General features: G+C 39.8%; 2 protein-coding genes across 2 annotated transcripts in view; one reads left to right on the top strand and one right to left on the bottom strand.

Annotated features, from left to right (window-relative positions):
* Positions 1-1,093, top strand: part of LOC121902256 (fibroblast growth factor 4-like) — a 32,158-nt gene extending 31,065 nt beyond the window's left edge. Inside the window, exon 3 of the mRNA XM_042419512.1 lies at positions 410-1,093. Coding sequence (XP_042275446.1) covers positions 410-586 — 177 coding nt within the window. The 3' untranslated portion in view covers positions 587-1,093. The remainder of the gene's footprint in view (positions 1-409) is intronic.
* Positions 1,094-4,571: 3,478 nt separating this feature from the next.
* Positions 4,572-23,144, bottom strand: immt (inner membrane protein, mitochondrial (mitofilin)). The gene is made up of 14 exons (XM_042418996.1): positions 22,990-23,144; positions 17,780-17,847; positions 17,483-17,675; positions 17,157-17,301; positions 14,235-14,327; positions 13,756-13,914; positions 13,498-13,631; positions 10,546-10,649; positions 9,680-9,815; positions 7,347-7,476; positions 6,667-6,890; positions 6,389-6,520; positions 5,786-5,915; positions 4,572-5,639 (listed from the first exon to the last, which is right to left on the bottom strand). The coding sequence occupies exons 1-14, from the start codon at positions 23,029-23,031 to the stop codon at positions 5,032-5,034; spliced, it is 2,298 nt and encodes a 765-aa protein (XP_042274930.1). The 5' UTR covers positions 23,032-23,144; the 3' UTR covers positions 4,572-5,031.
* Positions 23,145-23,620: the final 476 nt, after the last annotated feature.

The raw sequence follows: 23,620 nt of genomic DNA, 5'->3' as shown, positions 1-23,620 counted from the left end.
TCCCTAACCTCTACCCAGTCATGTTTGGGCTTAGAGGATAATAATCTATCGTCATACAATCAGATGTAAATTCAACCAGCCCTTTTGTGCAGACCTATGCCTTTGTGAGGGTTATTGTACTCACATGATTAAAACAGAGCCCTAAATCTGAAAATTACTGAATAAACATTGATTAGTTATATCAATTAATCATTGACAAGTGCAAAATGATGTCCATCAACAATTCCTAAAACAATTCTCTGAGCCTCAAGGTTTGTTTTCTTCTGTTCTTCTGTTGTCTTACAGTCACAAAACCCAAGGAGAGAAAATCAGGACATTCTCACATTAGAGAAGCTATAATTAGTGTTGACGGGATAAATGACCATGTGTTTTCTGCTGTCCCTCTCTATCCTCCTCTTCCTCTCCTCAGGGCCATTACAATGATGATTGTAAGTTCAAGGAGAACCTCCTGGCCAACAACTATAATGCCTATGAATCAGCTGCACACCCTGGCATGTACATTGGCCTCAGCAAGACCGGCAAAACCAAGAGAGGCAACCGGGTCACACCTACCATGACTATGACACACTTCCTACCCAGAATATGAATTTTAAAATCAAAACTCAACAGTACAAAACAAAGTCTAGGCCACTGTTTCATTTTGGTCAGATTTTGCTGTTGGACCTACTCATCTCCTCCTTCTACCACTAATACAACAGACCACAGTGGGAAACTATTTGAAATATTTTTGCCCAAGCTAACCATCGCTGTAGGCAATGTTTGCATGAACTGTTGCTATGCATCAACCAAAGAACAGTAATGTGGCATCACCATGACTGTGAATGAAGACTCCAATGGACAAACTTGGAAAAAAACAAAACAAAATAGTACCAGTGTTAACATTGCTATCAGTAAATTTTGGCTCACTGAATATTCAGCGACATCTCCAAGAAAATGCATCAGCAAATGTGTGTTTTCCTCCTCAACTTCCAATTTTTGAACATTTTGGGACATTGCTAGAACATTTAGATTCATGCTGCAGGTACCAGATTGAAACGATCAAGGTCCAAATCAGGTCATATGTGATAATGCAGATTTGTTCCAGTGGAAAGGATGGCCTACACACTTTAGGGATATTTTAAAGTATAGTGTCTTTATAAATGAGGTGCATAATGTAACAAAATGCATAATGCACCATGGCTATGGGAGTTTAGAACATTCAAAACCAAAACACGGCCAGGCCGGCTCTGTCTGTATGCAAAGTGCAATATCTTTGTATCCACCAAGGTCATACAAGGGCAACTGGCTCTGATCAGCAACACTTGTGATCCCTGTTCCTAAATGATTGTCATTTTGTGCAAGGAAACAGAAAAATATTACTGATTGCACCTTTCAGGTCAGAACTGATGGTAAATGAGAATATATTTTTCATGCGGTACTGCTGAATGATATTGTATCTTCTCTTGCTGCTTTCATAACACAGAAATATGGGCATCATACATAACATATCTCATGTGCAGTTAATATGTTTAAAGCACGAGGAATTCCTTACAAAAAAACACTTCAGAGACATAATTAGATAAATGGGTGAATCTGACGATGTAGAGAGAGATCTAAGATCTTTCTAAGGTAGTGCCGAGAAGTCCAGTTCTTTTGTAGATTCAGTACATATTTCTAAATGTATAGTGAATATTTTGGGTTTTCCCTAAATAAGCATTGCACACTTTCTAGGCCACAAGGGGGCAGGGTACACTAACTTGTGCTGCTATTTTATTCATATAGAAGTAAAGCAATATATGCTTATTAATCCTCCCATAAGGTTTTGTTTTAGGCTATATTTAGCTAATGACTTACTGTGATATTCCTTTGTGTTGATTCTCCTTGTATTATTTTTCTTGTAAATAAACAGAAATCCACCAAAACATGTTCATGTTGTATGAGAGAGCAGCAGACAAAAGAAATGTATTGATGAATATTAATATACTAGTTGAGTATGTTAGGGCAACTGGTTGTTTATTTTCCCAGCTATGATAAAAGTTTTATGCAGCACTCACTATGACACTATGTTTTATTAGTATGTGTCAAATGACTGCACAGTCCTCCTGCCGACAGCCAACAATGCTTACAGTTAAACTTTTGAACTGATCTCAAAACAGCCATCCAGTAAGGAACATGGGACATCAGCTGGAACAACAGAAAGAAAAAAAAGATTTGTAGAGGAACAGTAGTAAATCCAAACAAAAATATTTGCAAATAAGTTCTTTTTGTTGGCTGTTTTGCAACCCTTTATTTTTTAAGGATATCCACATATGTACATATGCATATGTTATCATACAAACTGAGTTGGGATGATTGGTTGTTTATTTACCCTGGCATTACAACAGATCTTAACGGAACTGGTGTGCTGGTGCTGGTTGGTTTGTATAAAGGCTCACTGCAGATAACAGGAAGCAGATAACTTAACATTTATTTAAAAGTTTGAATATTTCTGTCAAAGAAGAGAAACAAGGACAAACAAACATATTGCTTTCATCTCAGCTCAGTTCAGTCAGTCCATCAAGCCTGTGGGGGTCAGGGGAACCATACTGCAGGTAGGAGCCTGGGGGAACCAGCATCCTGGAAACACCGGGTCTGTTGCTGTCATCAGGTTAGCTGAAGTTTAGGATGGGTTTAAATCTGCATCGTTTGGTACAGAACCCCATTAACTGTGTCCTCTGTATCTGAGATTTAAACTGCACCTGCAGATTAGTCTAATCTCACCTGCTGTGTCCTGTAGAAATCACTTATATTCCAAAACAGGCCATTGTATCAAAGGTTCAACTTAAAACTTCTGCAGATTTTGAATGGAAAGGAAAGGTCTGCATTACTCTGGTTTTTAGAATGTCAAAATGTGGTGATAAAGAAACAGCAACAAGTGTGAGTCTAATAAATCCAAAATTTGTCTAACCTGAAAATGATCAAAACCAAGAAATTTTAACATTTATTCATTTATTCAGAGCTGTCAGTTATTATCCCAAACATAAGTAATTGCATTGCATTCACCAAAGAAAAAACATTGGAGGCCTTATTCATCATTTAACTTTTATGTAAAATAAATTAATTGAAAATGTGGCTTCTTTTAACTGCTGACTAACTGAATACCCATTCCATTATGGTGGATCTTAAGGTAACTTCATCATACATCATAACATTTAACCATAAAAAAATGTAGGAGGTACAGTAATAGGTTCCAAATAGAAGGTGTAAAATACAAGCATATATGAAAAATAGGGGCTAATGGAGAGGTAAAAGGAACACCAGATGAATCAATTTGATACAATTATTGCTTAGCATGACATCATCTATGGTGTCACATTGAGCTCAGTATAATGTCAATGTAAAAAACACATTCTGTATTCATCATGAAAGTGAATCCAAAAACTAGGGAAATAATTTCATTTATCCTCCAATGATTTCCATTCTCTGATCTTTTTGCTGCTTATGTGTGTTTTTTGCCATTGTTCTCATTCCTAAGTAGCTTAGTGCCCAAGGCCACCTAGTAAGTGATTGAGAACTGTGCAAAATGTCTTCCTCTGTTTTGGCTGATCCCTGCAAAGGAGAAAAACAGTGATGGCGTGAGGAGCTGCCATCTCAGTACGGGAGACAGCAAGTGTAGAGAAACAAAACAAAGCAAAATAAAACAAGACCACAGAGGGAAAAAACATAAGTGGGAAGTACCGCAGGATACCAAAAGAAAAATGTGAGTCAGGTCAGTCATATCAAATTGCAGAATAGTCACAAAAACCACACACAAAGTCACTAATACTCTTCACTGATTATGTGCAATTGACCTGTGCATAGAAATAATACTGGGAACTGTACCACTTAGGTATGGTAACAGAATTAAATTTACACATATAAGAAAGCAGAGGGTTCAAGTCTGAACAACTGCACAGTAATCACACACACGGATATGAATATCTTCCAGGTTCTGTTCCAGAAGTAGAAAACCTTATTCAAAATCCCTATGACATTTGAAATAATGTAAACTACAAAAAAATCCAGCCTTAGAAATCTATATCGCTATATGTATAGATTTTTAAAAAAATCTATTTTCATTGTTTATTCAACTAAGTAAATATTTTAGTTGCCTTTAATGAACATCACTTCCCATGAATGTTATACATACACAGGGGGTCACGGCTAGTTCAGATGTGTGTAATAACAGCAGGACAGAGTGAACACTGCAGAGGTTTTAGACAGCAGAGATTACAGCTAAAGATATTTATGTATATATCCAAGCTAAGATGATGAGTACTTGCACTGCCATCCTGGTAAATTTTCATGGGAGCTGTAGTTTTTTTGCATTCTCACAAAGTAATTGTAACCTTGTTAAAATCACAAAGGTTTCAACGTCTAAAAGCAGGTGCTGTAGTGTATGCTGGTATGTCCTAGAATATAGAAAGTAAACCAGGAACACATTTTATTTTTCCAGAAAGGCGGCTAAAAGAAATGCTGAATGGGAGAAGCTAGGGGAAATATGATGTCATGTCTTCAGCTCTCCGTAACAGTTAAACTGTTGTATGGGAGGAATGAAGAAATTTAACAGACAGTTTTCTTGTTCGTGATTTATTGTAACATGTACAGTATTGACAAAAATAAAATGCAGCATGACATATTCTTTAATGTTAGATTAATTAAATTTTCCATAACATTTCAGGCAAAGCCAAAAAATAAATACCTGGATCAAACACGGGCCTGAATTGGCAAGACTAGAATCAAAGGGTGCATCAATTATATCATACAAGTAATCCTCCGGTGACATAGTGCTTTAAAACAAATGTATCTTAACATCCATCACTTGGTTAACTTCAGTTAACACCACTGAAAATCTCTTCTGAGTATCAAACACTGTTGTGAATCCAACAGCTGCCTTACTCCACAAAGAAGCAAGCTACATCCTCTACTGAGCTTCACTTAAAATCCTACACTGTGCCACTATTTGATACTCAGAAGAGTCATTTTCAGTGGAGTTTTCCTTTAATGGCTGCCAGGTTAAATGGGAGTGGCAGCCTATGGAGCCTGGGTGGTTCCTAATCCCACAGCATTTGCATAAGCTGACAGCAAACTGATGACCTGCCTGGTTTCCAGTGTGAGTCTGGCTTCAGTCAGCCAGTCCTCCACTGCTCTCCTGGCCTCTCCTCTTAACTGGTTCACCAGTTTAGCTGCTAACTCCAGATCCCCATGCTCCAAGCAGTAGCTAGCATATGACAGAAGCTTGAATGGGTCTAAATCCTCACTGCTCAGCTGGGCAGGTGGTGCTTCTTGTTTATCCTCAAACAGCAGTGCAGCTTGAATGTAGGACAAGAAATACTGGTACAAGGAGTTGTGAGATTCGTCAATAAGGGCGACCCGGCGAGCCAGTGAGCGTAGGGAGTTGAAGCGGGCACGGAGAGAGGCCTCACTGTACACACCACGCTGCAGGGATTCTCCTGGAAGAGCTGATGCCAGAGCCAGGGCAAATTCGTTGTCGTGGCAGCTGTCTCGCACTGCCTGAGCGGCGCTCTCTAAAGGCTTAGTGAGGGAATCGGCGTCAGCGGTCTTTAAAGTGTAGTTGAGAGCCTCCACAGAGAGCCAGAGCTGGTGAGCTTTACGGGCCTCCTCCTCTGCTACCACATGGCCTGCATTCACAAGACAAGAAGCTGTTAACATAACAGGCTTAATGATGTCATCCAAACTTTGCCATCCATATGTGATGTTCTTTGAAACATTGATTCTGCCTTTTTCCAGAGTGGTGTGTGGGTGTGTGTGTAAATATATATCTTACTGTCTATGGCCTCCTCCATCCCCTTCAGTCTTGCATAGGCAGTGTTCATATCCAGAGTGAAGTTATCCAGCTGTTCCTGGCTCAGCTGACGGTAGTGGGTCTCCTGTTCCAGCATCTTACTGTTCAGGACCTGAACACAACCCACAGCACAGCTTTGAAGGAATGCTGTTAGAAGTATGCATCCTAACCATGACAAGCCAGTAGAGAGTGGATTGATGGATGCTTTGTACTGGCCACACAGACTGCAGCTCCCAGAATCCTCAATTACAGTGTATGAGTGTTGTTTTAATGATTTAACGATGTCATATGTGATCTAATAAGAAGAATACTAAAGATATGACCAAGCATTTGCTATCAGCTTTCAGTATACTTTTACAGTTTTTAATTTCATTTATTTTACCTTTATTTAACCGTGAAGTCTCTTGAGATAGACAAGAGAGCAGTGAAAGATATACTTACATAGTATATATACTTACAGTATATACTAGATCTATACTTGGTACACAAGACAGTCAATACAATTGCTATACACATAATTCCCTCCTCTGTGCACTCTGATATTTGAATGTAATGTGCGTGTAGAATGTGGGGCAGTATGAAGACCTGCTCAGCCTCAGTTTTCAGCTCCTGCTCCTGGACTTTGAGGACATCTCGGACGTGGTCTGTGTGAGCAGCTGCCTGACGCCGGAGCTGAGTCCTCATCTCTGCCTCCATCACTTCCCTCAACTCAGACAGCTACAGACACACACACACACAAACATGTAATTATTCATACTGCCTAGTTATATTGATAAGAACTGATGAATTGGTGACTGTTGCGTGGCTCCAAATGAAGAGCAAGCTCAGCGACCCCTGAACCACCTTCATCCCCCCCTCCCTACCTTCTTCTCCTGCTCCAGCCGGGCGTCCTCCTTAGCGTGCTGCAGGGAGGTGTTAACAGTTTTCTCCAGGGCTTTTTGGTGTTCCAACTTCTGCTGCTCCAGCGCTCCATCGATGTGGATCTGCTCTCGGACTCTCTGCTCGGCCAGCTCTCGGTTCAGCTGGTCGATGCGACGGTGTGCGTGGGCGATTAGGGCGTTCAGGTCATCCGCTGACAGTTTACCAGCTCAAATGCAAAGACACAAAGTTATTTTGAAAATTTGTCTTATTTTTCCTAAAGAACTCCATTTCAGATGTGTATCTGAACCAGGAAGAGCATAAGTGTGTCCCAATTACATCTCATGTACTAACAGTATTGAGGATATATATATCATTCCACTTTACATTATTGCTTCATGTGTCACAAATGATCTGCACTGTCATTGCCATTAACACTGATATTAAAGATGATAAAACATTAACTCTGGAAAGTTCTTCCTGGCACTGAATTATACCTGCTGAAAGTAAAACTGAACATCCAGGTGAGCTACTGGTCAAAAACACACACTGTACCATGTCCTGTCACACCCTATTGTCAATCATCTAATGATGGTAAAAAAAAGTGCCAGAAAAAAAAAAAAACTACAGAAATATGAATATGGACATGCTGAATAACTCTGTGATTGTGCGCGTGTGTTCTTACTGAGGCCCTTCCAGTTGGCCTGGATCTCTGGAGTAAGGCTGCTTACTTCCCTCTGGAACTGTTGTTTGGCTTCATTAACCAGTTCACTGTACTGGGAAACAATTTTTGCTTCTGACTCTGCAGACTGCACCTATACACACACACACACACACACACACACACAAACACACACACACACACACACACACACACACACACACACACACACAGAGTTTGGCAGCTTTATGTGCTGACGATTCACAAGTGGGGTGTAAGATGGAGCATGAGGTAGACAGGCAGATTGGTGCAGCGTTAGCAGTAACATGGGAGTTGTATTGGACCACTGTGGTGAAGAAGGAGCTGAAAAATTCATTTTTGTGTTTGCGAAATCTATATCAGAATACAGATTGAGGGGTGGTGATAAGTGGGGTCCAAGCACGTTCTTTGTACTGTTGCACAATTTTTAAAGCACAAGAGTGACCATATGTAAACAGAGTTCACAACAGACAGTGCAGAGAAACAGGATACCCACAGCAAGAGCTGAGCTGGATGGTGAACCTTGCAGTCACAGGTAGGGATGTCCCAGTCAAGTATTAAATATATAATACTCTAACACAAAGCCAAAGAGAACTTTTAGCAGCATGTTTTAGGTCAGCAGCGAGCTCAGACTGTCAGAAATAGACATGAACTCAAATCAGTTGTACTCCTCTGATAGCTCAGTTTGTTGCTGAGCTTTGCTTGTAATTGTGACATTGTGAGTTTAAGTTCTGTTTGTGTGACATGAACCTTTTTTGTATAATTAGTGCTAAAAATAATGTAAAGATGTAGATGTAGTGGATGCAAGATCCTTTTAAAACAACTTTGACATATCAAATTACGCAGTCAGGTGATTTATTTTATAGCAAGACAATGAGATAATAGCTATTTTTAAATACATCAATTCTGTATCAGTTGAATTGTGTTATTTGGTTTGTAGAAGTGATAGAACAGCCTCTATATGATGGAAGTTCTGTTTAAATAGCTTCCAGTTGACTGTCTGCATTTCTCATGAATGGATCTCTGAGTATATGGCTCTTTAATTTTATAGTACATTTTACAGTGTATTTTAAAACATGTATGTTGGCTGGAACACTGTGAAGATATTTTAGAATGAAAAAGATATTTCCTCAGATTTTAATAATGCATTACGTGCAGAACATGTCGATATATGATGAAAATAAAAATAAATGTTCTGCAAACAGACACTGTTCACATTGCAGATATAAAGAGGAACCTTTGGGGAGGAACTTGGAAGAAACACAGTGTTAAAATGATCGTAACACTAAGGTGAAGCACAACCTCAAAACTAGCCTGACATGACCAGGTTAGTCTGGAGGGAGATGTTTCCAGGGTAACTTAGGTCAGGCTTATTAAAACCTCCTTTCTGAAAAAGAATTTCCTGAAATAAGCCTGATTTACTGAAACAAGCCAGGTTTAGCTGGTGATCTGGCTTTGTTTAACACTGGTGTTATAGAAGACTTCTATGGACACGTTGCCCTCTGTTGGTGGGAGTGCATAACACCAATATGAACCACCAGGTGGCAGCATCAAGGTAATGTCAAGATGAGACCAAGCATTTCATATCAAATCTTTTCTCTCTCCTCACTCTTTTTGCAAAGAGCATTGGAGTACGTATCGGTAGCAGCTTCTTATTGTTATCTGAACACTGCTGGTTAAAATGAACAGCGAAGGCAGATAACATCAGCAGTTCCTAAATAACTAATTCCATAATAGCTACAATAAAATGTTTTGCTGTTGTCTGATTAATGTGCCCTCCACAGCATCTGGCATCTGTGTTTAGTCAAAGACTGTGCATTAAGAAACATCACTCTGTAACATGTGGTGACAACTGGATAGATTGCCATGGATAGACATTTATGTCCAATTCAAGATGAATCGTAATAACTTCGGCAATCCCTGACTTTTAAACTAGCGCTATCAGCAGGTCAAAGTTTGGATTGGTTCAGTATTTAACCCCAATAGAATACTTGTTTATGACCAAATAAAATTAATGATTTTCCCATCAGCCTCCACTCCACATTAAACAAATTAGATACAATATGTTAATTAGAGAGCTTTAGAGCTGCTGGTAGGCAGATTTTGTTATTTTTGGGCAGAACCAGGCTAGCTGTTTCCCCCTGTTTCCAGTCTTTGTGATAAGCTATGCTAACTGGCTACTGGCTGTAGCCTTATATTTATCTTACAGACATGAAAGTGGTAAAATCTTCTCATCTAACTCTAAGCAAGAAAGCGAATAAGCATGTTTCCCTAAATGTAGAGTTCATCTGGTTGTACGCGTAAAGTAACGTCCTTACCTTAGTGACCACTTTGTCCAAATCCACCACCATGTTATGGAGATTCTCCTCTGCTGCTAAAACAAGTGGGCGAACAGCAGTGACCTTCAACTCTTTAGACTTGTCAATCATGGACTTGAGACTGTCCAAAGCTTTACTGCAGGGAAAGAAGTATGGGAGAGTAGAGGGAGGGGTTAATACAAGTGCATATAGGCCTAAACACACTGGAAGTGTCTGACGCGCGTGTTTTGAATAACACCAATTGTTTTCAATGGCCGAACACGCACTAGAAGCATTATGATGCGCCTACTCCGACCTTGTTTCGATTTTTGGAGCGTCAAATGAGGACCCAGCGCCCAAAGCTGTTTTCTCTGCAGCCGAAAAAGAGAGAGATAGCGCAAGTCAGCTAGAGAGAGAGAGACAGCGTGGCGGTGGTTGAGCAAGGAGAGCCAGCAGTAGTGAGAACAAAACCAAATGAGAGAAATAAAACGTTATATTCTGATTATTTCACGGCAGTCACGTTTTAATGCACAAATAAATAACCATTAAACAGTCAACAAATGATTTACTGTGGACGCTGACGCTCTCAGTTTCAGTTTCATTTTCCTCCTCTGCATTTCTCCTTTTAATACAAGGACAAGATGACAAATTTGTGTTGGTTCTGTGGTGTTGGAATTTCAAATCTGACGCTTACAGTGCGCCATGAATTGACGTGCGTCAGTTATTGCTCCCAGTGCGTTTAGGCCTTAAGAGAACTGTTTGACAAGAGAAGTGGTGCAAGACCAGAAAATGTATCAGCAATGCCCTGTTTTCCCCACACCTGCCCTGTGTTAGCCTGTGTGTCTAACATGTGTGCATGTGTGTGTGTGTTTAGATGTATATCTTACTTGGCTTTCAATAGCGCAGTTCCAGCATCATTCACAGCGCTGGTTCTATCAGCAACAGAAGCTTCTAGATCCTTCCACTGGGCAGACTTCTCCTCAGGTGGAACCTGGATTTAAAAAGAACTGAAATCACTCCACTGCAAAACCATTATTTTGCCCATTAAAAGGTGTCATGTCACAGGTCATACTGGTAAAAATGTTTAGTTGTTCTAGGGCAGAGATTTTCCCAGGGGGATGGAGGGAGAGAGGTGAGACATGAGCCGCAGTTTGCGCAAAACTCTACTGCAATTACGAATAAACAGATCAGAAATAAGAAAAAAAATGTAGAACTCCAGAACTTGCTTGAGAATCATCACGTGTTTTTCTTCATTATCAAAGTAATTCATTGATAGTTGTCTGTACATCAATGGGTACATTGAAAACAGGAACTGTTAACAGCTAACTCGCCATACTTTCAAAATGTCATCATTTAACCAAAATATTAACAAATGTAGGCTAAAGATGGGTAAAATATCTAAATCATGAAATTAAGTTATTAATTAATTATTTATTATTAACAATATGAACAAAAAGTTATTTTTAGGATATAACAGGAAAAAATGTTATTGCAGGACTTGGTGGTTTTTTTATAACAGCACACCAACGCCAAATGACTTTGTCCTGACAATCTCAACCGTTGGAATAGCCTGAACATGCACATTAGTTCTTGAAACATTTTTGTTTTCTTAGCTAGCCTGTGTGAGTGATGACAGACTGGAATAATAACTGTGCGAGGGGTCCTTGGATCTTCTAGTGGAAGTGACATAGGCAGTAACAAAATCTGAACACAAGTGGTCAGCTCGACACTGTTGGGCCTCATATGCCATGTGCATGAGGCAAAGACAGGCCTGCGCGTACTCTTAAAGCCTGATAACAAAGAAAGGCGCCAAGTCACACAAAAGGACTTCAAGTGGATTTCAACTCCCATCATGCCCTGCTCAAGTCACACCCTAGGCGTGAACTCTGGCAGAGTCAAACTCTCAGCTCGAGAGCACTGGACCTGCCAGAAACACCCCAGGATTTCCTCTTCTCGGCCGTGATGTCACCGAGAGTATAAACACTCCACTTGCTCTTTGGACTGCGCTTCCAGCTGTTCACCTGGCTAACGTAAGGAAGTAACTCCCGTATGTACATGACATGTCTCTAGGCCACACCATCTCAACCTCGCTAGATGAGTAGAGATTTTCATTGTGTTCAACTGAGCATGTTACCGGATCCGAAGAAGACTGCTGTGCAACCCGGCCCTGCTTATTTGGTTGAGTTTATCACGCTGAACTGGTTTGTGTTTGTCCAACTGCTTGGATTGTTTTGTGTTAGCTTGCCATTGTGTGGAGATCATGGGTTGCATTCTATTTGTTGAAATCAGACTGCAGCTGGCAAATAAGGACTTTGCACGCCATGTCTTTGTGTAAATAAAAGCAAGTGCCACTTCTACGCACGATCGCTGAGATCTTTTGTTCTTTGGTGTTTTCACCCTCTCCTCTCTACTAACCCACCTGCATGTACACATACACGTACACACACACACACATTTGGTAAGCAGATAACTCAATTATAGTGCTCAGCTCTGTCCCCAAGTAATCCTATTGTTAGAGACGCGTGTTAAACTGGCAGACCCCATTAACCGTTGTCACTGTTCAAATCACACGGTCCACCATCTTGACCAGATAAGTCAAGATGGCGGATGTGACCGGTTATTGGTCCTTTACCTCAGGGTGGTGCTCCGTTATTATTAATTAATATTAATAATTTTTTTTTTCTAATAACCAAACCTGCTCCTATTAAGTCCCAACAACACCTTGGAGACATATGATAGACACAGGAGTGAACAGCAACGTGTCTTGGCTGTCCACTTGTGTTCACATCACCAACGCATTTTAAAACCAAGTGCAAACAGCCTCTTACAGTCTTCGGCCTGTATGACAATAATGAAGGTCTAATTTACTGTCCAACATCACTGGCTAGATACAGTATCTTTTGTAAAACAGATTGGTCTGCATGTACTGGGGTAAGGTGGAAAAAAAAGAAAAAAAGTGCTGTGCTATGTCTCGTGCAGTGGAGATCACTAAGGTTAATCTGGTGTAATGGTGTATGAAGTTTTGAATTGGTCTTACAAAGCTAATTATTAAGCTATTACATCTAAAATGCACATACATGCTTGCCTTCTTTGAAGATCAACTGAGAAATATCTTGTGTGCTTGCCTTACACTGTCCGGGTGCGGCACTGTGCTCTTGTGGTTGAGTTCCACCTTTTTTGTTCCACTGACATAACTTAAATAACGACATAAAAAAAAAAAAAAATCGATTTTTGGAATCTGTGAATAAATTCATGACCATAGATAATTCTGCCATTCATAGATATACCATCTACTACCAGGCCACAACATCACTGAATGCCCTCTGTTGCCAACATGAAACAACGCAGTCCTGAATCCCAGTGAACTCTACTAGCTTCCCGCTGCCGCTCCACTTGTTTCATCATTGGGAGCCAGCCCACTCCAATCCTCTTCTCAACACACTGCAAGACGCCACTGTCACACATTTGTATCTCTATCTATTCTCCCTTTTGCACTGCCTTCTTGAAGTTTGGCAACCAACAAGAAAATAACAAAATGTCAACCTGTGACTATGACAAAAGTCAAAAGCCACAAACTTTCTGAAGCTACTGCTGTTTGTTCAGTTGTAATTACATGTCTAATGATGGTAATCACAGTGGACAGTCCATAGTGATAATGTAACAGTACCAGACCTGATTAATATGTAATATAGCACTGGGAGTCCCAGCTCAGTGCCCACCATCTGGCTCTAAGACTAAAACATAGTAATTCACAAAAATCCAATCACATTTTTACACCTGTACCAGCATTACTGTAATCAGATCACATTCTTGTGGTCAGAGGCAACTGTGTTCTATACCTCTGCTTCCATTGCTTCCTTCAGTTTAAGTGTGTGTCGTGTGATTGCCTGCAGGGCTGCCTCCTGAGCTCCGATAGCCTGCAGTGTTGCTTGAGCCGAGCTGGCCAGTGAGTCTTCAAGACTGGCTGATACAGCTGAAAAGCAGACATACACACACGGACAGGAATCATGAGAGGCTGACAGGGAGTGGAATGGAGTATAGAGGGGGAGTTAAAAGAGAATTCAAAATTGATGTAGAGTGTATTGTTGCTAGCCTACATGCCAGGAGGTCCTGTTCCTCCTGGTCTTGTTGAGCAAGTCTGGCTGCCACTTCTTCTACTGGACGCTCTTTCAGGGGTTCTGTTGCCGACTCTATGTCAGGGTGAACTCCTGCTGTCACTGGGGTATCTTCATGGTCATGGCACTCTTTACACTCCTCTAGAAATCACACACATACAGATACAATGACACAATATGACACACACACACACTCTTGAAAGTGCCATTTAAAAGTTTGGACAATCCTGTTTCCTTGAATGAGAAAGTGTGTCCAAACATTTGACTGGTATTGCATATATAAAGATATATACACACACACATATATACACCATATACACACACACACACACACACAACCAGCAAACAGATACAAACATTTATGATAGTAGACACTGATCTAAATGGGCAAAGGTTGAATTTCCACTTTGACTGTAACATATCAAAGTGTACAGTGGTGAAGTTCAGCCTAATGGTGTTACCTTTGACTGCTGCTGCCTCTGTGTCACATGGAGCAGGTACTGACGGGACCTCACTGATGGCTGAGATTATATGACTTGCCTCTGCGGAAGCCTCTGTATGGGACATAAATACAGAAAGGTATAGGCAGTTTGTGTGGTTGCATGTATGTGAGATGTGTGGCAACACTCACATGTGGACACCTTTCATGAGCCCTTGAAAACAATAAGGAACAAAGTGTGTTGTCATGTTGTGGACCAACTGGACAAAATGTGAAATAATCAAAAACTTTAAATTAAAGTTCATTTTATTTGAACTGAGATGCATTTAAACGGAGGACTAAAAATTGCCTCCAATAAAATTAAGTGAGGCCAAAAAACACAATAAAAACAAACAGTATATTTTTGTGTAAGTGACAAAATGAATGTAATGACGGCACTGACCCACACATGACAGATCACCAGAGAGGCACAAAGATTTATTCAGTGACTTATAATAAACCTAGATCCATTTTTTGCACAAGCAGCTTCAACTGTAGCATGGTAGTATTTATCACAGAGCTATTGTACAGTGTAACGCTCTAAAAACTGCAATTCTAGGCTACAAACTACAGTACAGTCCTAAGCAAGTCTAATCAGGCTGAAACTAATATTTTCACTATAGATTAAGCTGCTGATTGTTGTTCTTGATCAATTGTTTGGTCATTAAAATGTCAAAAAAGTGAAAAAATGCCACAAGTGATATTGACAAAAATCTAAAAAGAGTAAGAAAACTAGCCAATGTTCAATTTTGAGAAGCAAAGGCAGTGAATTTTGGTATTACCAAAACAGAAGAAGATTAATTTTTTGTCTATCAACTTATCAATTAATAGACGAGTTGTTTCAGTTCTAAAGTCTAGTGAAAGGCACAGGAGCACAGCATTCTATGGTAAAGAAGAAGCTTACCCTTAGGGATCTCTGTGGTGCATAAAAACAACAGAGTGCATATCAAACACTTACATTTGAACAAAACTAAAATGAATCAGACAATAACAATGCGTTGTAGGGTATAACATTGCAGCTCAGTCTTTCTCCCTGCTGGGTCCTGTTCTTACCTGTAGGCTGTTGTCTACTTTTGAGCTGTAAAAAGCCTTAAATATCAGTAACAGTCAACCTGAGGTGATTAAAACTAGCACTAGCAGCTAACAGAGTCCTCCTGGTCCCAAACCCCTCCAGGTCAAAAACCACAAATGAAGCCATTAGCTGTTTTACTAACAAGGGCAAGCAACATGAAAACACTCAATTTAGAGAGACATGACTGACCTGAGAACTCAGGTAAACAATACTCAGAAGCATTTCAGTGAAAAATCCTGCCTCCCTAAGGACTGGCCCAAAAGTTGCCCTTTTCTCTGCTGTTGCTGTTGGAATAGATATATTTTTCTGGGCCATTTCTGATTCCGTATTTCAAAATAAAATACTTAAAAAGAGAAGAAAATATTTTTTTTGAATAATTTGGTTTTTCAATAACAAATTTATAAATTTTTTCTAACTTCTACTTTTTCAAATGTAATTTCCAGAATAAAATATTTTCTTATATTTGGGCCAATATTGTAATTTAAGACCTTTTAAGGCTGTAAGGACCGCGGATACCCTGACAACCCTAAACCTAGGATCTGACGACCACCAAAATTTGTGAAATTTGTGATTTGTGATATTGGGCTATACAAATAAAATTGACTTGACACTGCTTGTACTGAAGGCTATCTTAGCATGTTATTATTTTGGTTGGTTAAGAAAGGTTAGTGTAGGTTATTACCTACTATTATGTGCAAAGACGTCTGCCTTACAGGAAACAATTCTCTGGTGACTGAAAATGTGATCACTGATTAGTGTTTCGAGCCATTTCTAAACTAATGTAACCAAACTCTTTGTAATAGAAGAACATGTCACCCAGTGCAAAGGTGTGGCTCACTGACATGATTTTAATACATTTGGACACTAATGGAGGTATATTAAAAAATATATATAGAAAACTGCCAGCCAAATCCTTTAAAAAAGTAAAGATAAATGGTATCTATATAGTACTGAACCACTAAGCAATATTAAAAAGGTATAATATGTAACTATTCCACATAAAAATGTCTAAAAATGACTAGATCTATGTTATATATTTTGTTCAAAAGCATTTATTCAAAAAAGATAAAAGAGCAAAATACACAATCTGTAATCTTAGCTAAAATGTACTAAAAGAATAAAAACACACAATATGGAATCTAACTAAGTCTACCTATATACAGATGTGGATGTGTGTGTGTGTGTGTGTATGTGTGTGTGTTTGTGTTAACATGTGAACTGCAAATAGGGGAAAAACAATAGCAAGATGACTGAAGTCACATGGTGACTGAGTACCAAGCGGCAACCTCCAGGGCTGAAAAATGAAGCCAGTGCAAAGTGCCAAAAAATTGAAATTCCTCGAATGGCCTCTTGAGGCTGGCTCCAAAAGCGAGTCAATCCCCATAGACCCCCATGTTAAAATGCCCCACTTTACAGCAGAAATAAACATGTTTACAGCTTGGCACAAAAAGTGGTTTTGGTCTCTACAGCTAATTTCCACTTTCATGGCAAGTATATGGGGGGTGAATTTTTATTTTACAACTCACCCGTTTAAATTTTATTAAGCTGTAAAGTTATGCATAATTAAGGATGTGGCCACTTTGAGTGACAGGTTGCTAGCTGCTCAGTGGTTTGTTTCAGTAACCAGGCTTCATTCGGCCCGCCTCAGCTCCACCTCTTTGCCCATTTTGGATTAGCTGGGAGTCAGGTGGAGCCAGGCACTGCCAAGATTGCTATGACAATCAAAAAGTAGACCTTTTGCATTTAATCCTCAAAGCAGGAGGTAACACCAGTTGGCAACTCACAATACTACCAGTACATAATGTATGAGTCATAACCAGAGCACAGACTTACCCTCTATGGTCTGTGCAGGCTGTGTTGGGGATGGACTTGTCTCTTTGGCTGGACTCTCTGCTGCCTCCTTCACCTTTTTCTCTGTCTTGGCTTTGGATGCCTTCACCTGTTTGTCCAGCATAGAGGGAGGCTGGACCAACTCCATCTACACAGCAGGAACAACAAAACAAAGGTTTTAACTAATTCAAAATCATAATTTAAAACAATTGGATTCATTTCCCAGCTCTGTTCTTAACTTCAGGAGTGGATTTCTCTCTTTCACAACCTGCTGTATTTTCAAAACAGCCTTAGCACATTACCCAGAGATGCTGTGAATACATACTGACCTGTTTCTTGATGGGGAGGCCGGCATCTTGGGAAGCAGGTCCCAAAGCCAAACCCAACAGCCAGTCTGAGTATGGAACGTTTTTCTCCACGGCTGCCCTAAACTTGTGGTCCCATTTGGCGTAGAGGATTGTACCTCCAATGCCACCACCTACTGTCACCAAGCCTGTAGCAATCACTTTAGCAGCAGAACCACTGTGGTGGAAGGAGACAGCGATGGATAGACATGAATCTGATGTGACAATGTCTTACTAAAATCCAACAGTTATCACAAGAAGCCTGAATATATTGTGTATTACCTGCTCTCTCCTGCTGTATAGTGCCGGCAGTGTTGCAGATTGAGTAGATCAGTTCTCCCATAGTTCTTCTAGAGAGAGAAAGTGAGAGGTAGACAGACAGAGAGGAAGACAGAAAAACAGGAAGAATAAAAGACCTCATTAATATAGAGGCTCCCTGAGAGTTCCTGCTTATGATAGTGCAGTTTCTAAAAACCATATTAGATTACACTTTAATGTCAGAATCCCGTCTTTTGTCACAAGCAAACTGTTTCACATACATTTGTACTGGAATGCATTCCAGTACAAAATACAATACTAGACAGACAGCTGGTTCATGTAATTTTATTGCTTGACATTCAGTGTCTCACACATGGGTTCTACTATTATACAGATGTGTGTACCTTAGTGTAACCATTATGTTTTATTTCCTAAATAACTGCACATTAAGGAGAAGCCACCCTATGAAGTGTGATGATTTGAAGAATGAATGAATTCCACAACCTTTAAGTTTCACCTGTTGAACTGTTTTTTTAATTTTTTATTTAAAAAAAAAAGGTGCCAGAAGCTGAAATTCCCCACATGAAAACAGAGAGAGTCAACTACAGTCATTAGCTGAATGGTTTGTATTTAGCATTTTAAAGTTGTATGATGACATGCATTTGTTGAATGAAAGTATTAATACCTGACTTAAAGGAAAAAATCAAATGAGCAGCAATGAACAAGACTGAATTCTCACAATTTAATTGGGTCACATTCATTCTGCGTACAAAGCACCTGGCGGAAAGTACTTTTTAATGTTAACTATTTTCTTTCAAACTATTTCTTTCTTTGAACTAATGGGCTAACACATTATTTCTACTTTTCTTGAGACATAACCAAAGCTAATCAAACCTGAACTATGAAACAAGGGCATAGATTTGGTTTTAGCTTATTAGCTAAGCTCAGCTGTTACTGACACTTTTGTTCTTCTGTTATCTTACTTCACTTGGAAGGCATTTTCTCTCACAGTGATAAAGTTCTTACATAAAATGACATTTCTGAGCAACAACTGAAAATTAGCCAACTACACCTAATGCCTGAAATTCAAATACAGTGAAGTCAGAAGTTTACATACATTTGGGTTGAAGTCGTTAAAGCTCATTTTTTAACCACAGATTTCATGTTAACAAACTATAGTTTTGGCAAGTCCGTTAGGACATCTACTTTGCGCATGACACAAGTCATTTTTTCAACAACTGTTTACATATTGTTTCATTTATAATTCCCTATATCACAATTCCATAGGGTCATAAGTTAACATAGACTAAGTTGACTGTTGCTGCATCCGAAATTGCACACTATGCGCTACACACTCAATATGTGTGCTATCGTTCAACATTCTTTTGTATGAATTAATAGTAGTATGTATCTTTTTGGACGTACTGAGCTGTAATTATCATGCCACTTCCTGAGAGCCTCCTTGTTGGTTGGAGACACGTATCCATGGCAACCTGTGCCAACCATAAAGTCTGAGCTAATTTAAAATATATATTACACCTAGCAAAGTGAAACCTCACTTCACTTGAAGTGTTACTGATGTTACACCAGAGCTGCCTTGGTCGCTGTCCGCCATTGTCTGTCATGTTATTGTTGTCGTCATCACTACTGCATTGCTCTGTGGGATATTTATGCCAGCGTAGTGTCAAGTGCTTGCACACTGTAATATTACCCTGGAAATAGTATGCACTTCATGTAATACTGGTTTTAGACATACTAAAAAATCTCACATACTGTTTTAGCGTACTAAACAGCATGTTAGTATGGAGTTTTGGACACAGCCTGTGCCTTTAAACAGCTTGGAAAATTCCAGAGAATGATGTCATGATTAGACGGTTCCGACAGGCACATCATCTGAGGTGTATTCATGGATGTATTTTAAGGCCTACCTTCAAACTCAGTGAATCTTTGCTTGATGTCATGGGAAAATCAAAAGAAATCAGCCAAGACCAGCACCTTTGACTGGTATTGTACATTATGAAACTTGCCAGACATCAAGATCATCTTAAACCCATCTTCTGTTCATCTTTTCTTTCCATTAATAAATAAATGCATAATCTATAAGCTTGTTCTCTAAATTAAAGCCCAAATTACTGTGGGCTTATTTATTTGTAACCGCTGTGAAACAGTCAGAAAAAAATGTTTTATTGATCTGATTCAGCAGCTTCCTCACTAACGTTACCAGCGCTCCCTCTCTTCATTCACTCTCTAGCTCGCTTGACCACTGCTTCTCTCTCTTGTCTTTTTGAAATGAGTCGTTAAAACGAAGAGAAATGTCCTCCCCTCTTCCTAGTAATGGTTTTGTCATATGGCAGGGTTGTACAGCGTTACAGGTTGCCTTTCTCCAAATGTTGATTCTAGTTCAACTTTCTCGCTGCGGCTCCCTCCCCCACAGCTTTATATATATATATATATATATATATATATATATATATATATATATATATATATATATATACATACATACATACACACATACACACACACACACAGAGTTTTTTTATTTGATGAACGTGGGCGCTGATACTCGAAAATGAAATAAATGGGTATGTTTCTATAAAAAAAGCAAAACTGCGGTATGGGCGGTGGGCAAGTAACGTTAATGTAATCGGTGTGTGTCCCATGTGTCCCATGTGTCCCGTGTAACACTGGTAACACCGATGACCGTGGCAAGCAGGCTGTGCAAAGATGCTCCTGAAACAGTTCAGCACATAACATTCGGGTGTATGATGCAGGCAGGAACAGCGTACATGGAACGCCATAACCAAGTGGCTGGCATAGTGTCCAGTAACATCTGCATTGAGTATGGGCTGGAAGTCCCAAGGTCACAATGGAAGACACCTCCTAAGGTGGCTGAGAATGACCAAGCTAAGATTCTGTGGGACTTCCAGATCCAGACTGATAAACTGGTGATGGCTAACCAACCTGACATCATGTTGATCGACAAACAACAGAAGAAGGCAGTGGTGATAGACGTAGCAATCCCAAGCAACAGCAACATCAAGAAGAAGGAACACGAGAAGATCGAAAAATACCAAGGTCTGAAAGAACAGCTAGAAAAGATGTGGGGAGTGCCAGTGGTAATTGGAGCACTGGGGGCTGTCACCCACAAACTGGGAGAGTGGCTCCAGCAGATTCCAGGTACAACATCTGAGGTCTCTGTCCAGAAGAGCGCAGTCCTAGGAACAGCTAAGATACTGCGCAGAACCCTCAAACTCCCAGGCCTCTGGTAGAGGACCCGAGCTTGAGGAAGACACACCACCACCCCCCATGGGAGGGGGGTGAGAAGGGGATACATGGATTCCTTTTTATTTTCAGATCATTTCAAATGTTTCAAAAACACTCACACAGTAAAATGTTTTACTAAATTTAGAGAACTGCTCTGACCTGAATAAAAGGCAGTCTGACCATGAAACAGTAATGACATTTACTATTTAAAGACATTGTTATTATTATTATTATTGTCTTTATAAATTAATTAATTTCTTCTTAACTTTACATAACCTCTTAAACTATAAAATATAAGCACAGATACAAAATACATGAATACATTCAAAAACATATCTGCCTCATTGTTCTTCAGCAGCTGAATGGACCTGAACTGCACTGATTTCAGACAGAAAGGCAGAACTAAAGAAATCTGGATTTACTGAACCTGCAGTCTGTTATCAGAACACAGGAGACAGACAGGCTGAGGGGTGGGGTTTAAGCATGAGAGAAATTAAATGAAAATAACACATTTCTGTGTAAAAGCTCAATAACATAGTTAAATCTCAGTGTGCATGTGTATTCCAAAACAGGAAAAAACAGACTAACTCTACAGTCTAGTGTCAGTATCAGTCTGGAAAGATTCCAGATCAGTTTCTGACAGCTCAGAAAACAAGCTGTATAATTCCCACACAAGTCATTTATATAACTCACACTTCAAATACTACTGAATTATATTGTCAATTATTTACTGAGTTACATTGTGCACACCTGTGTCTACTGTTTATCTGACAAAGCCTAGCGTGGCTGAATCAGTTTATTTGTCTGACTATATCAGAGACAATAATGTTAGTGGTTTACTGTCAGTCACAAATATAGGAGACAGCAGTACCGTCATTTGTTGTTGCTGTTGCTACCACTTAATATTACCAACGTTATCACGAGGATAGATTATCAATAACGTTACATTATGAATATAACAAATATTCAGAGATAAAACAGCATGAAATAACATTGTCTCTTACCGTTCATCACTTACTGAAGGCCAGCAGATGAATATCAGATCGGACAAAGAAAAGTCTTGCGAGTTCCATTCACCACAAACATAAAAACACACGAATATCTCATATTTTGGCTAAAGGTTTCAGCGAAGGTAAGTCATAAACGTTGAGTCGCTGCTTCTTCTACTTCCCGTGGAGTCAACGAGTGGAAATACGGACAGCGCCTCTCGGCCACTGAAACACGCATTGTGGCCGGAGGAGGGATTACATCAGAGGGTTTAAGGGGATACGCACATTGCGCCCCCTAGTCTACAGGCCGCAACCGACTACAGTGGTGACTTAAGATCCTTTCCAAACATGAAGTCGACATGTAAAAGCATATTTACGGAGTTAAGTGCCGGTCTGCAGGTTGCTTTTACACTACGTAGGTTAAACCAGAAATGTAGTTTGTTCTTCTTCCCGGGCAAACACGGAACAAGTAACGTTGAAATATTTCTTTAAGAAAAGATCGCAATCAAATCAAACAATGTTGCTTGCGTTAGCCATATTGTAAAGACAAAGCTGTTGCCACAAAATATATTTGCCATTTTCCCTTTTACTAATATGAAATAATAATGAAAAACGTAGGAGACAGAATGACTGTAGTATCTGACCGCCACTGAAGCTTCACGGAGCTCAACTCCAGCTCACTTATGGACGAAATGCCATTACGCATCTGTCACTTCCAGCTAACCAGCTTACTAGCACTGCACTGACATTGTCTAGTCCTGTTCTCACCGGCTCTTCAGTTGTCGTGTTATTTCTCAGACCTGACGTTAGGTAGCATTTGATGGTGAAAAACACAGCCGTGCTCACCAGAGAGTCCGCTGTGACACCTTGAGGCCGGCTGTGGGTCACTGAATGACAGCTCCTCTGGCTAGCACGCTAATGGCGTCACGGTGGGTAATGGTAATAAAGGAGGGTTAGTTGTGAAGATTATGGTCTTACCCGGACTGTGGAATTAGCTCCTCTCAGACAAGCCCTCAGCATGGTCTTCAATGCCTTTTAATTTTAGATTCTAATCAATTTAACGCGCACAGTAGCAGTGGTTCTTTCCCCTTCCCTCTGCTTCTTCTAGTTCTTCTTCTTCTTCTGAACTTATTGGCGGTCGACAAACCAGCTTAAAGGCGCATTACCGCCACCTACTGGACTGGAGTGTGGAGCGGTAGATTGGCAGGCAAACAAACAACACAAAACGTTTAAATAAAATTACACTGTCAGCTAAGCCCGTTTCCTTTAAGTATTTAATTAGGTGGCTACATATTTCCCATTATGTTTCTCCAAGGAGCTTCCTTAATGTTATGCTACATTTTGCTTCATTTAATGCTGATAGTTTCCTTCTTTTCTCCTTATACACCACATTCTAGTAGCACATTTTGAACAGATTCAGGGTGATTACAGTGTGTGTATGATCCAGTTGAGTGTTTAACTATTTTACAAAGTTTTTTCTTTATAAAGAACCGTCCTTCCAGTACCAACATGTTTCTGTATATTACAGAGATGTCTTTCTGTGTCATTGATATCCCAGTATTCTTGCCACCCTTTTTACATTTACAGAAAACTGCATGTAGAACTTTTA

The sequence above is a fragment of the Thunnus maccoyii genome, chromosome 8 (assembly GCF_910596095.1).
Source record: "Thunnus maccoyii chromosome 8, fThuMac1.1, whole genome shotgun sequence".
Taxonomy (NCBI): Eukaryota; Metazoa; Chordata; class Actinopteri; order Scombriformes; family Scombridae; genus Thunnus; species Thunnus maccoyii.
The sequence above is the reverse complement of the archived record's forward strand: the minus strand, read 5'-3'. Positions and strand labels throughout refer to the sequence as shown.

Excerpts from the sequence above, each read along its gene's own strand:
- immt (XM_042418996.1), bottom strand. The coding sequence starts at position 23,031 with ATGCTGAGGGCTTGTCTGAGAGGAGCTAATTCCACAGTCCGG. Across the intron at positions 7,477-9,679 it reads TGGACAAAGTGGTCACTAAG|GTGCAGTCTGCAGAGTCAGA; the intron begins GTAAGGACGTTA and ends GTGTGTGTATAG. Across the intron at positions 6,891-7,346 it reads GGCCAACTGGAAGGGCCTCA|CTGGTAAACTGTCAGCGGAT; the intron begins GTAAGAACACAC and ends TTTGCATTTGAG.